The 13,387-nt window shown below is 47.9% G+C and overlaps 1 protein-coding gene across 1 annotated transcript in view; it reads right to left on the reverse strand.

Annotated features, from left to right (window-relative positions):
• LOC149366872 (phospholipid-transporting ATPase ABCA3-like) overlaps positions 1–13,387 on the reverse strand; it is an 83,648-nt gene that overhangs the window by 6,891 nt on the left and 63,370 nt on the right. The window contains exons 18-21 of the mRNA XM_089572120.1: positions 12,906–13,160; positions 10,463–10,608; positions 7,151–7,522; positions 3,487–3,674 (exon numbers count right to left, since the gene is read on the reverse strand). Coding sequence (XP_089428246.1) covers positions 3,487–3,674; positions 7,151–7,522; positions 10,463–10,608; positions 12,906–13,160 — 961 coding nt within the window. The remainder of the gene's footprint in view (positions 1–3,486; positions 3,675–7,150; positions 7,523–10,462; positions 10,609–12,905; positions 13,161–13,387) is intronic.

Genomic DNA, 13,387 nt, shown 5'->3' on the forward strand with positions numbered 1-13,387 from the left:
TTTGTAATATTTTTCTATAATGCTGTGGTTCTTCTCTAGCACCTTTCTGTAAGCTGTAGTAACTACACAACTTCTATTGTTACTACAAATATTTCTGCTGTTACTACGAGTTCAAGGGCAAGAACATGACAGAAAATCTGTTGCAACGACAGAAAACTTTCTCTTTTCTTTTTCGACTGCAACCTGAACCTTCGTAACGTGAAAAACCCCGCACACTGCCTAACAAGCCCGTGGCACAGTACGGTGGCGGCGATGTCAAACCAGAAGTTTACGATTTCACTTATTTTATCTTCTTGTTTTCAATATTTCTCAGGATACCCCACCGCAAACGGCGCGTTCCAAGCGCGCAGAGTCAAACACCATCGTTTCCTACATCTTTTCTTATAGGAAAAAGCGATGGACATGCGATTGTGCCATCCATCATTGTTAAAGTCCTCTCGGAAAACAGGTCAGTGGCTCACGGCAGTGCGGTTTTGGAGCAATTCAGAGGAGTGGAAATTAACATTGCTTTTATTTAATTTTAGTACTGCTGCCAAGATACACCTATCATGAACTTACGCTCTATCGAAAGTTGTACCAAACGCTGAGAAACTGCATTCACGGCTTCCCACTCAGTGCTAGCGAAATGTGCTATAGTTGGATAGAATTTAAATCGGGAGCGGAGCTCAGCGAACATTCGAGTCCACCGCACGCGATTGCTCCGCGAAAAAAAAATCAATTCGTCGTGAAAGAGTTCTTCATTTCTGAAACAAAAATCTAATCGAAACGCTAAATTTTTAGCTGAAGATTATTTATGCAAGTGTCTTATTTGTTCACTTTACTGAAGCAACAAATTTACTTTCTTTACTCAAGTAAATATTTAGCGCAGTAGACTTGTCTTTTCTGTCAGCTGCTGATTTTAGTTTTCAGGAGGGAGGCGGAAAAATTTACAAGACGGTAATCACTGGTTAACACGACTTTCAGTGAGAGCTGTTCAGGCATTTATACTTTACGATATGTTGTGGTAGAGAATATGAGAGCCACCTCACATCTGTATAGTTATAGGACGTTCTTTTTTAGTTTTCCACACATAGCCGTTTTTTCGTCTAGGTCTCCTGTGCTGTCCGCTGGGCTAGAAGCCCTGCGCCACCGATGATTTTTTACTCGAGCGGCATGTTTCGCAGCAGTCGCCTCAGATGGAACATGCTACATTCCTCTGCTCCAGGCAGACCCTCCCTACTCCTTCCATGGTAACCACGTTCCGGATGATTACCGTGATATGCATTCCTATACTGTCGCCATAACCTCCTCCTCCATAACACACTTCTTCCTCCTCTCGCCGTACCCGTGTAATCATCCTCTGGCTGGGGATTTTGTCGTTGTCGCTACAAACTTCTTTCACGGTAACCACCTTCCGGACGGTTACTGTTGTAACCGGCATCTGGTTTCGCCTTCTGAAGCTCTCTCCATACCCTCCTCCTTCCAGGGTAACCCGCCTCGTCCTTCCAGGGTGAATACCTTCCGATTCGTTTCAGTGGCAACCACCGACCGGTTGTGCCTTCTTGTGTTCTCGCCATACGCTCCCCACTTGCAGGGTAACTATACTCCTGTTGGATATTCCTTCGTTCTCGCCACACCTTCCCCTTTCGCGGGAACCACCTTTTGAACGGTTCTCGGGCGAATCCTCCTCTAGTTACGCCTATTACAATCTCGCCACGACTGTTCCTTGCACACAAACCGCATTCTGTTCGGTTCCTGTGCTAACCACCTTCCGGTTAAGCCTGCCTATGCTCTCACCATAAAGCCTGCTTCCATGGTAGCTCTCCTTACCCTTGCAGGATAACTACCCTGCGGGCAGTTTCAGTGGCAACCACTGACCGGTTGCGCCTTCTTACGCTCTCGCCATATACCCTCCTCCTTCCTCAGTAAGCATATTCCTCTTGGCAATCCCTCTTTTCTCCCTATACTCTCGCTCTTCCACGGTAGCCACCCTTCGAGTGGTTTGCGTGGTAACGAAGCACCGTTTACTCATTTCCTCGCTCAAGTCACACCTTTCTCCTTGCACGGTAACTACCGTCCGAGTGGCCCCCATTGCAACGCACCCGCCGACTACGCCGAAGACTACGACATACAGCGACATACTAACACTACTAGGACACGAAACCGAGGAACGGGTGCTTAACAGCGATTGCTGTAAAACGTTTCGGGACCAAAACAAGGTGTTAATTGAGGTGGAGGTTGCAGTTCTCAGTCCAGGACCTCAGTGGCGTTGGCCGACGAGCGCACCAGTTGGATGGGCGCGTTCGTTGGTTCTAAAAGGTGATATTGGTCAGTTGTACCCCCCAATCTTCGTGTGGCGTGTGTGGTGTCTGTAAATGGTGCAATTTAGCCTGCCGCGCCCATTATATATGAAAGAGTCTCGGTGTAGTGCTTTACCAAGGGCAGATGTTTTGGTGTTGGGTGGGGTGGATTGTGTAGAATATCGAGAAGTTTGCAAAGGTATTCGTTTGAACCTGACGGCTGTCGTGGGCTTCCTCTGAAGCGAGGCGCCTGTGTGGCGGTGGCTCTCAAGACATTACGAATGCGACGTGGGGTGTAGGCATCTCTGCTCGGGTGTCAAGACCGTGAGCTAAAGCGTTAACCCTCTCACTCTCCTAAAAGGCCCCCGTGGCCCTGGGTCCCCGTAATGCGATGGCAGGAGCTCAAGATGACAGCCGCTCGAGTGGGAGGTCCGCCTGGTTGGCGATAGGCAGCCGCAGCACAAGCAGCGCAATAAAAGCAGCTCGAACCTCACACTATCGCGGGCTTGGTTCTTCCTCTCCTTAGTTCCGATAACCCTGACTTTTGAATTCTGCATTTTAGAGCTTGCGTAGCAATGGCGTCACACCATTCTTAGCTATAAATACCACCAGCTTTGCTTTCTCTCGTCTACTAGGTTGAGCCAGGTTGAATCTCAGCCAATTTTTTAGATTTCTAGCTCGGCCCGCCATCACACGGAATAATGCGCCGTGGCTGTCACAGCTCCTTACTGCTTCCGCCGCATATGGCGCGAGACAGCCAGTCTGATCACGCTCGATTCAGCCGTCGCTATATCCTCTCCATTATACACATTAAGTACGCTTTGCGCGCAAGAAGCCACATGTTTTATCGTTTCAGCAAACATACAACATTGGGAAACGAAGGTAAAATGAAAGAAGTATTAACGCTCAAGCCACAGTGCAAACTACTCCGAGAAATTTTAAGTCACGCTGCGCGGTTCCGCAATCGTCTCCGAAACGTGTGACGTTTTTGCAGCCCTACTTCGCCTACACTTACAGTGGCACATATCCGCTGTAGGTTTCTAAATGTCTCCAAAGTAATCACAGCGCAGATCAACGCGGGGAGGCGGCTGCTTTGGAAAGTCACTGGCCAGTGAGCTTTGCAAACAGGCTGAATCGCAAATCAAGCGGTTACTGCTTAGACAGCTGTTTTCTACAGAAACCCGTCCAGGCCCAAAAGGTGGCGCACCTGCAGACCCCGCACGGCTTGCCGGCGTGTTTCTCGAGGTCCGCGAGAGCGATGGCGGCCTGTATCGCTTCCTCGATTTTGGGTTCCGGAATGCCCCGGAGCCGAGAGAACAGCCGCAGGTGTTCGAACGAGGTCAGCTTTCCCAGCAGTTCGTTGGTCTGGGGACAGTAGCCGATGTACGACTGCCACTGCGAATGGGGACAGCGAGAGAATGCATGAAGATATTATTAAGGCGAAAGCATTACTTGCCTCATGAGTGGCGTGTACAGGAAGTGTCCACTTTCGGTGGACGCTTACCCGAGATTGCCAGATTTACTTGGTAACTCGGTTACCCAGCAGTGACTTAGGAAGAACAACATCACACAATCCCTACCGTTGGCTGTGACAGGAACCACCCCTTGCCAGTGCAGCGCCGTATCGCTTAACCGATGCGCCACAGCTCTCATAGTAGCATAAAGACTCGCCGCCAGCTATTAACGTTCGGTAGAGAGTGACCAATACTGCATATATGGAAATTTATTTATTTATTTATTATTTATTTATTTCGCGTACCTTCAGGCCCAGAGACATTATTATTGGTAGTGGTTACATAAATTAAAAAAAATGTACAGCACAGCAAACTAATTAGTGGTACAAAAATGATGACTTCTACTTATGCAATGTTAGCTGTTGGGTTCTTGGTGTGCTGGTTAATAGTATATAATAGACAACATACAGCGCAGCAATACAGTGAAAAAACAAACAAACAAAATGCTCGTACAAAAAAACAACAAAAAATATAAAAATAGATGCTCCTACTTATACAGTGTTTTCTAATGCTGTCTTGAAGCGTTGGTTGTCAGTAATTGTAGCGGTTGATAAAAGGATTAACCCATGGAGCTTCAAATGGTGCGCGGTTTGGTGGCCAACGCCAACTTAAGTTACACAAATACGCCGAATACAGCAGACATAATCAAACACAAACGCCCCAACGGAAACAGCAGTAGTGCACAATGCCTTCGCATTCATAGCACGTAAGCAGACTTAAATGCCCCTGGTAGTTTTTCCCCTCGTTATTGATTCTGAAAGCAGGCTTGGTTTGTAGACGTAAGCGAATAAACCCCACCAGCCAGGACCGCTGTTCTAAATGAAATTCCCCAGGACTGATTCCTCCAAGCGATGACGAATTTGTTGAACCAGGACTTACTATTCAATGAAAGCTCATTTTTTAGAACACGGATTAGTTCCCTAGGCATCAAGCGATTTCTGGGAGGAGAACAGCAAACTAGAACTGGTAAAGCGGAGAAGCAACGAGCGATCCTGCCTGCTGTACGTTTAGGCGCGAAAGATCGAAGAAAGTTTTGGCGCATGTTCTGTTTGGTCATCCATGACCATGCTAAATAGCGGCTCTACTGACGAAGATCAGGACAACCCACTGTAGAACATGGAAGGGGCTTTAAGGTTTGGGCGTCTAGTCAGAAACCTTAATATCGCTGACCGCGCTCTACATCCGGAGGTGAGTTTAAATGATGTGCTGTATGAGGTCTGTTAGAAAAGTATCCGACCTTTGGCCGAAGAAAAAAAAAACTGGCATAACTGGAGCGTTAGAAACCTAATAACCTTCAAAGTAGTCTCCTTGGGGCTCCATATGCATCTCCCAGCGGTGCTGCCATTGTTGGAAGTATTCCGAAAAGGCCCTTTTCGGAATGGAATTTAGCTCTGCTGTCGTTGCAGCCATAATGTCCTTTCTTTTCTGAAATCACGCTCCTTTCAATGGCCTCTTGATTTTAGGAAACAGCCAGAAGTCGTAGGGGAACATATCAGGAGTGTAAGGAGGCTGTTGAACTACAGTAGTCTGGTTCTTCGCCAGAAAAGTCTGAATCAAATGCGAGGAATGTGCAGGAGCAGTGCCGCGAGGGATGCGCCAATTTCTTGTTGACCTCAATTCCGGTCTCTTGCGCCGCACAGCACCACGTAGGCGATGGAGGACATCCCTGTAGTACTCTTTAGTCATTCTTTGATCCTGTGGGGTGCGTACTCGTGGTGTGCCACACAGAGGGAGTCAAAAAAGCAGTCAGCATCACTTCGACATTGCTGCGCACTTGGCGGGCCTTCTTTAGTCTTGGTGACGTGGAATGCGTCCTCTGTGACGACTGGGATTTGGTTTCCGGGTCGTACCCGTACACCCAAGACTCGTCACTAGTGATTACGGCGTCGGTGAAGTCAGGGTAACTATTTGTGGAATCCAGCATCTCCTGTGAGACTTCAACATGAAGCTGCTTTTTCTCCACCGTCAGCAACTTCGGCACGAATTTCGCCGCAACTCTCTCCATGGCCAAATCTTCGGTGATAATGGAATGTGCAGAAAAATTGCTGATGTCCACCTCTTCCGCAATTTCTCGGATAGTCACACAGCCGTCCCGCATCACCACAGCGTTCACTTCGGCAATTACCTAGTCATTTCGGCATGTTGATGGCCGACCGGAGCGTGGCTCTCTCTCCACAGATGTGCGGCCGTATTTAAACCAGTTGCACCACTGCTTAATCTGTGTGCTGCTCACAGCATCATCACCGAAAGCCGCCTGAACATTTCGAATGGTTTCCACTTGGCTATCGCCAAGTTTCTGGCAAAAATTTGAGGTAGTAGCGCTGCTCCTCTCGCTCCGCTATTTTCCTTGCAACAAAAAACCGACGAGAGCACTGCGCACTGCCTCACTCAAACGCTGCTTCCCAGCAACTGACGCTATCGGCAGGCGGGAAAAAATTCGTACATGCGCATGAGGGTTCAAGGTCGGCTGCTGTAAGCGCGCTTGTTTCATATCCAACAGGTGTTCGCAAAAAAAAATAAAGTCGTATACTTTTCTAACAGACCTCGTATATCGCCCCCTGTAGATTTTGAAGAATTCGCCGTCCGCATCACTTGGGAGCGCTGCAGCGGATTCCTGTTGACAGCGGTGTCTTTAGAGTCAGCATCACCCAGTGCTGTGGCCTGGCAATAACTATTAAGCAACTGCACAACCCAAAAATATTTGCTCAGTGAGTTGCGAATCAGTCTGCTTAGATTACATAGCCTCAGGGTTGGAGATGGCGGCATATAACATGTAGAAAAAAATTGGCGGGGGCTTAGCTTTAGTTAAGCCTGGTAGGTTAAAGCAAGTGTTATATACTGCATATGCAGCGCCTCTAGTGGGAAGAGCGCGGCGCGCCGTGGCAAGCGGCCGCCGTTACCCGACGAGCCGAGTTGGTAGCCCGTCTCTTGTTCCTGGTATGACGTCACGCCATAACGTCACAAGCGCCTCTAGCGGGAGGAGCGCGGCGCGCCGTCCCAAGCGGCCGCCGTTACCCGACGAGCCGAGTTGGCAGCCCGTCTCTCGCTCATGGTATGACCTCACGCTGTGACGTCACTAGACATGGTATGACGTCAGGGGTCATTCGAAAAGTCAAACGTGGCAAGTGGTGGCCGCTACGCGAACGGCCGTTCATGGGAGTAGTATTGCTTTCGCAATAAAAAAAAACCTCATTGCATATAGTAACGCTAAAGCTTTCATTCAAGACCCAGTGGCCACCATGTTTTTGGACTGTGGTTGAAGCCCGCGCGCAAGACTAATCGGCTTATTGCCACTAGCTCCGGCCGTCAACGAAAAAGGACCGTCACCCATAAGGGACCGTCAAATAAATTGTTTACCTTCCTAGGAGAGGCTGAGAGGGCGACGTCGGCCATGTACGCGTCTCCCGCTCTAGGCTTCAGCAGGCCCGTGAGCATCTGGAAAGTGGTGCTTTTTCCGGCGCCATTCACCCCGAGCAGTCCGAAGCACTCGCCGCGGCGCAGCGCCAGGTTGATTCCCCGGACGGCCCACAGAGCGCCGAATTTCTTGTGCAGGTTGCTCGCTACGAGTGCGCAGCCCTCGCTCTCCAACTGGGCTGACGCACCGTTCGACGCGAGCCGCTTGACGTGCTCTTTTTCGGCCAGCACGTCCTCGTCCAATGCCGCGTCATCGCTGTCCAATGATCCTCCTTGAGCCCCTGGGCGCAGTGCAGAATCAGGGCACGAATCCAGCTCAGGTTACTCGGAGCATTGCAAGTTCTACGCTGCTGTACTATCGGGGACAAAAGTGGTATACTCCACGCGGCTGGAGCCGGAGCAACGGAAAACTGCGTTGCAACGCCATCTACAGGCGGCATCTGGGATCGAGACAGCCAGTGTGTGACCTTTGTTCTCAGCAGGCATGTCGCTTGGCTCGTCTCAATGTTTCGAGCTTTAGCTCGCCAAAATGCCGCAGTTTTCTGTTGCTCCGGCTTCCGCCGCGGGGAGTATACCGCTATGGTCCCCGACAGTACAGTCGGGTCAGAAGCCTGTGGACCACGTGTTACTCAAACGAAACCGATATCTCTATCAATAGCCGGCGGCTGAAGACCAAACTTGTCCAGATGAAAGTCAAAACTTTGTTCTTTCAGCTTCACAAATGCGGTCTCCAGCTGCCGGTTATTAATTGAGATAGCGGTTTCGTTCGAGGAACACGTGGTCCACAGGCTTTTTTCCCCGGGTTTACACCTCTGTTCTGTCAAGAGTGCAATTCCTCAACTTGCGGTTCGGCATCGAATCCCGACTGACAACATCCTAAGCGGCTATTTTGGCTCGCAAGGATCTGAAACCTCCTTACGTAACACACGCCAAGTGGAGGTCGTAGATTTGTGTGATGTTATGGGTGTAGAAAATAACACAAACTTTACATGAACAAGCGGATTCGAGATGCTATCGTAAGAGTTCAAAAGAGAAACGACATGAACCGATGAGAGGCAACGCTTTATCGGTGTTCTTATCTGTTTTTCTAAAAATAACTCTGTTCTTAGGAGCCAAATGTAAGGGGCCCTGTGCATTTCAGATAAAGGAATCACGTAAAAATTTTACTCGTATTCCCTTTCCTGCCCGTGTTATTTACATATATTTATTCATTTACATAATACGCACGAGGCGAATGATTACATTAAAGCGGGTCTGCGGTTGAAAACCGACATAATATTAGCAATAAATTGGGGATAAAAGATGAAAAATACTCAGAGAACTGGAGGGATTACTAAACAAGGTAAAAGCAGAGGCGTGCCGCGGTTTTTGAGCACGCGATTTCAGATTGGCGATGACGTAAGAGAAAGATACATTTTCCGAAGGGGTCCACAGTACACGGACAGAAAGGAGCTCGCGGTCACGCATTGAGATAGTACTTTCGCAGGCTTAACCCTTCGCTAACCGTGAATGCCTCTTCCTAGAGCGACGAAAACGGTGATTTCTTGAGCATGCGAAGATGAACGTGAAAGTTCCCCCGGGGGCACCTGTCCAGTCAAGGACGCGTATGAAAAAATTGGCTATGGCTTAGCTGATGTTAAGCCTGGATATAGAGAAGCGAAAAGATGCGGTGATCCGCGATAAACACGAGCTTGCGGCGAACGTCAAACGATGACGCATAGCGCGCGGCAGCGTGCGCCTGTTCTATAGGCAAGCGCGCCTTATATACCTCTCCTTTCAAATGCGCACTGCGCCAGTGCGCACGGCTGAGGCGAAAGGTCAAACGGTGGCGAGGAGGAGAAGCGGCGGCGCACATGCGCAGTAGCCTGCGCCGTGCGTGACGTCACTCGTGCTCCGACGTACGCCGGCTCACGCGAAGCGCGGTGTTGACTAGCGTAGTGAAGCTTTTCGCTTCAAAAGCCAACGCAAGCGCTTATCATCACATTCGAGCGCACCAGGTTCTGGCTCTGCTCCAGAGCCGCCGCGCACCTACAGGGTGCGATCGAAAGCTTCTTTCCTTTAAGGGGCTCAATGTGACAGCTATGCTAGCGAGCCAGGAACACCTGCAACGTAACTGGGAACTAATGTGCACATCGTATATTTCGCTAAACTTTAACACAGTTGTGCACATAAAGACCAAGTGATATGCATAAGCCAGATCATACATAATACAATTTTTTACAGGCACTGTGGGCAGCAAGCCCCACAAAAAAATGTCTTTTACTTCAAGGTTTAATTTTACGAAAAAGAACCGTGTTTAGTGAAGACCTTTCCAGAATCTAAAACCGCGGGCTCATGTCAGGCTCGGGCTCAAAGTACCGTGCCTAGGATGAGCTCCGGCTTCATAAAGAGATGCGTGCAGTGCTCTAGCCCCTAGTTTTCGGGGCTATTTCGTTGAAACGCTTTCGACTCCTTCCAAGCCTTTCCAATGGTTTGGAACACATCGCAAAGGATGTGAATGAAAAAGAACAGTTCCTTGTAAAGTGTCATGTGTCGTTATCTGGGCTTCTGAACGTTCGTAAGCAAGCTGTTTCGCATTCCAAATGAAAAAAAAAAGGAGGACCCTTTTATTAACCCCACAATAAGAGCTCAGCCCTCAGACCCCTTGTGAAACATGCAGAAGTAGATATAGTATTTAGTGTCTTTTATCTTCAAGCGTGAAGGTTTTTCCACCTATTGGGCCGCATTCTGCATATCAGAGGCGGATGAAACTGCAAAACTTCCTGGATCGTTACTGCAGAGTAGGTCATATGCAACAAAACTGATCCCTCAAATCCGCCTCTCCTCCAAACTCGAAAAGCATTATTTTCTAATTCGATATCTTTAGAAGCCCTATATCTCCAAAAATCGTCATCCCTCATAAAATTCTCCAAATGGCTAGAGGGAAGTTACGTCACCAGAACGGAGCATTCCCATTCGCTGGAGAGAAGTAATGCTACCAGGGGAGCGCATTGTCATTGAGAGGTGGGAAGTGAGGTCATCATACCGGAAATGACATCACTTCCAGCAAAGGCATGAACAGCTGCTAGTGCAGTCGCATTGCCCTAATATATATGACTTTGATGTCCCTGTGAATTTCTTTGTTTTGCTTAGGTGGGCAAGATCTATGTTCTGGAAACAATACTCTCGAATTTACTCTCTGCCCGCCAATTAATTTCTAGTGCCAGTGAGTAGAAACAGCGAATACGAACCTGTCATGAGTGCACGAAGTTGCACGGCATGTCCAGAGTGCAGTACGCTGAGCAGCAGAAAGAGGAGAACCCCCGTGCCCGCTATGAGCCCAATGTCACTCATTATGCCATGCTCGGAGAGCGAGAAGGGTCCCGGAACGTCCACCGTCCCGTCGGCGTTCTTTAAGGCACCTGAAACACAGTAATGACATCACAGGTCGACGAATCAGCCGGCAGTCGTAGAGAAAGGGGCGTGGGATTCCTCCACCGTGGTAAACACATGATCCGCTGTTCTCAGGCTAGGATCATTACATGGTAACTAGCGCTACAGACACGGACACAGAAACAAGCGACAGGACACACGCTAGACTTGCGACTGATATTTTATTAGTGGACGGAAATATTCATACACTCGCTCGGAATCCATAAACCAACTAGCCCAATTAAGAGCATTAGCTCGTATCACTAGGAACCAAAATCTATTTTCACCTGCCACATACTGCCAACGTGTATATGTACCAGAGTAGGCTTTGTAAAAGAGCGCTCAGGCGATAACTTTATTTCTTCAAAGACATTGTTTTTTTCCGGCTGCGTGCATAAAGTTGCAGTACATAGTTTTTAACAGAAGCGCATTCTCTACAGGCTTCCACTTTTCGTTATTCTCGAGAACTTTCCACCATGATAACTTTGTTTTTTCTCTTTAAATGCACGGCTGAGAAATCAGGAATTAGGGGTTCTTGACCGCACAAAAACAAAATGAACAAGTCTTGAGGACCTCTGTCCCCTAGCCGGCGTTTTACAAGAGGATTCGTCGAATTCAAGGTTAAAATACTGAGGCTTCCCTTTTAACCTTGGTAATATGGTTTGGTTGCGTGAAATTTAACGATCAGCTTTCTTTTCGAATTTTGGAGTAGCCTCCGACACATATCCTCTTTGTTATTACATGAACTGCATGGCACTACAAGCATCACAGCGCCAAGGCGATATCGTATCAATGCGCCATATTTTTACAAAGCAAAGCTGCAATTTAGTTGTACTAATTCACCTTCCATCTTTACAGAGGGGCTTTGGAAATCCCGTCCGAGAAAAGCAAGATTAATGATGTAAGGTGCATGGGTCTAGATAGGCGTGCGCAAGGGAGATAACGCATTAGATACCATAATACCCGCATTGTTATCTAGTGGGAATGCTGCCTTCTAATTTATAGCACAGTCGAAGCGTCCTGCAATTGACTTAAAGGAAGCAGATATAAGGCGGACTACAACGTCTTTATGTCCGGCCCACTCCCCTCCCCCCCGCGGAAAAATGGGGGAAGCCAGGTGTGAATGATAGGCGCAGTACTTCCAGACTTACAAGAAAATGAGAAAGAAAAATAAGAAAATTTCCACCCCTACAATCGTTGAAAGTAGGCGTAGGCAAGGTAGGGCCTGCTGAAAGTGCCATACCCAAAAATTCCAGAGGAAAACATTTTTGAATGGGAACCAGTTTATGAATGCAATGTTTCAATATATTTTAAGTAAACTGTATGTGACGTAGCTGGAAACGGGACAAGGGACAGAGAAAGACGCACACAACACACAGCACTCTGTCCCTTGTCCCGTTTTGCGCCAGCTCACATACCATGGATCACCGTTACCAACTCGCCCAAGTGTCTAAACTTGGGAATGTATTGTAAGATTTAACTATAAGGATCAATATATCCGCAGATATGCCGCTGGCTGCCCTGAATTTTTTTGCTCTTAACGTTCTAGCTGCTGTCAAAAGCCATTGGTTTTCTACGGCAGTCTTAACTGTTCGATGCGATCGATGGAAACACTCAAAAAGAAGTTTGCTACATAGAGATCTTTCGACACATCGGAAGAATTGACCATTACTTTCAATATGCCATAACACTACCTTACAATATTTCAATGTTCAAAATTTTTTTCGAGGAATGTTTGATTGGTACATATAGAACATTCTCGGACGGCTAATTAATAGTGAAGTGATGGTAGCCGCTGTCTTTTAATGGCAATCGTCTTGGAGGTTTGTCTGTGGGACGTGCCTCCGACTTCGCTTTGGAAAGCATGCAGGCAAAGCAACCTCTCCAGTGCACGTAACAGTCGAAAAAGCCAAAATTTGTCGAGCCACAGCGCCGAGGCTAATCGCGTTTTCAAAATTCCAAAAACTGATATGATTATTACTAACAACCGGCTACAAATCTCTGTTTGCAACTAGGTGCCTAACTGTACTAGTTACAACGTTAATTAAAAAAAAATATTTAACCAGTTTACTAAAGACGACTCACCGGTTTTCTGGTGTCCGCCAACACTGCTAATAGTATGCCGCAGAAATCGTATTTTTACCCAAAACAGCCATTTCTGAAAAAAATTTTAAGTGTTCGCTGAAACACCCGGCATATACACAACCTGCCCAGAGAAACTCCCTTACGCAGCTGTCACCATGAAGTAGTAGGCCTGGAGCCCATGCCCATTGCTTCAGCGACTTACTCAAGCAGCATTTCTCCAGGACGGGGCTGTCACCCTGCCACAGTTGGCAGAGATCAGCCTTGAGCTTAGACACGTCGACATTCTTCAGGGACGACTGCAGAGCAGAGCATGCGGAGGCTGCCGCGTCCAGGTTGAGCGCCCCAATGACCACCTCCTTGAGCGCGAACGGAGGACAGAGCATGAACACCAGGCGCAGCTGCGTCAGCGACGGCAACTTGATCTTGAGAACAGCGTGGAGCAAATCGGCCATGGGTCCTGCAGAGAGAGTATTAGGCAGCCCTTACAAAAAACGTTCTAGACAGTATGGGCTTATGTTTATAAAGTCTGTAGACTGTCTATAGAAAAATCCTAGAGAACAGTCTAGAGGCAATCCAAATGCCATATACAGTCAATAGACAATGTATAGATTGATGGTCATACAGTTTTAGTAGGCTTTTGTCTATAGATAGTCTATAGACTATGAATAGACAAAAAGCAATATC

Source organism: Amblyomma mixtum, chromosome 1 (genome assembly GCF_055824585.1).
Source record: "Amblyomma mixtum isolate Tamu chromosome 1, ASM5582458v1, whole genome shotgun sequence".
In the NCBI taxonomy this organism is placed as follows: Eukaryota; Metazoa; Arthropoda; class Arachnida; order Ixodida; family Ixodidae; genus Amblyomma; species Amblyomma mixtum.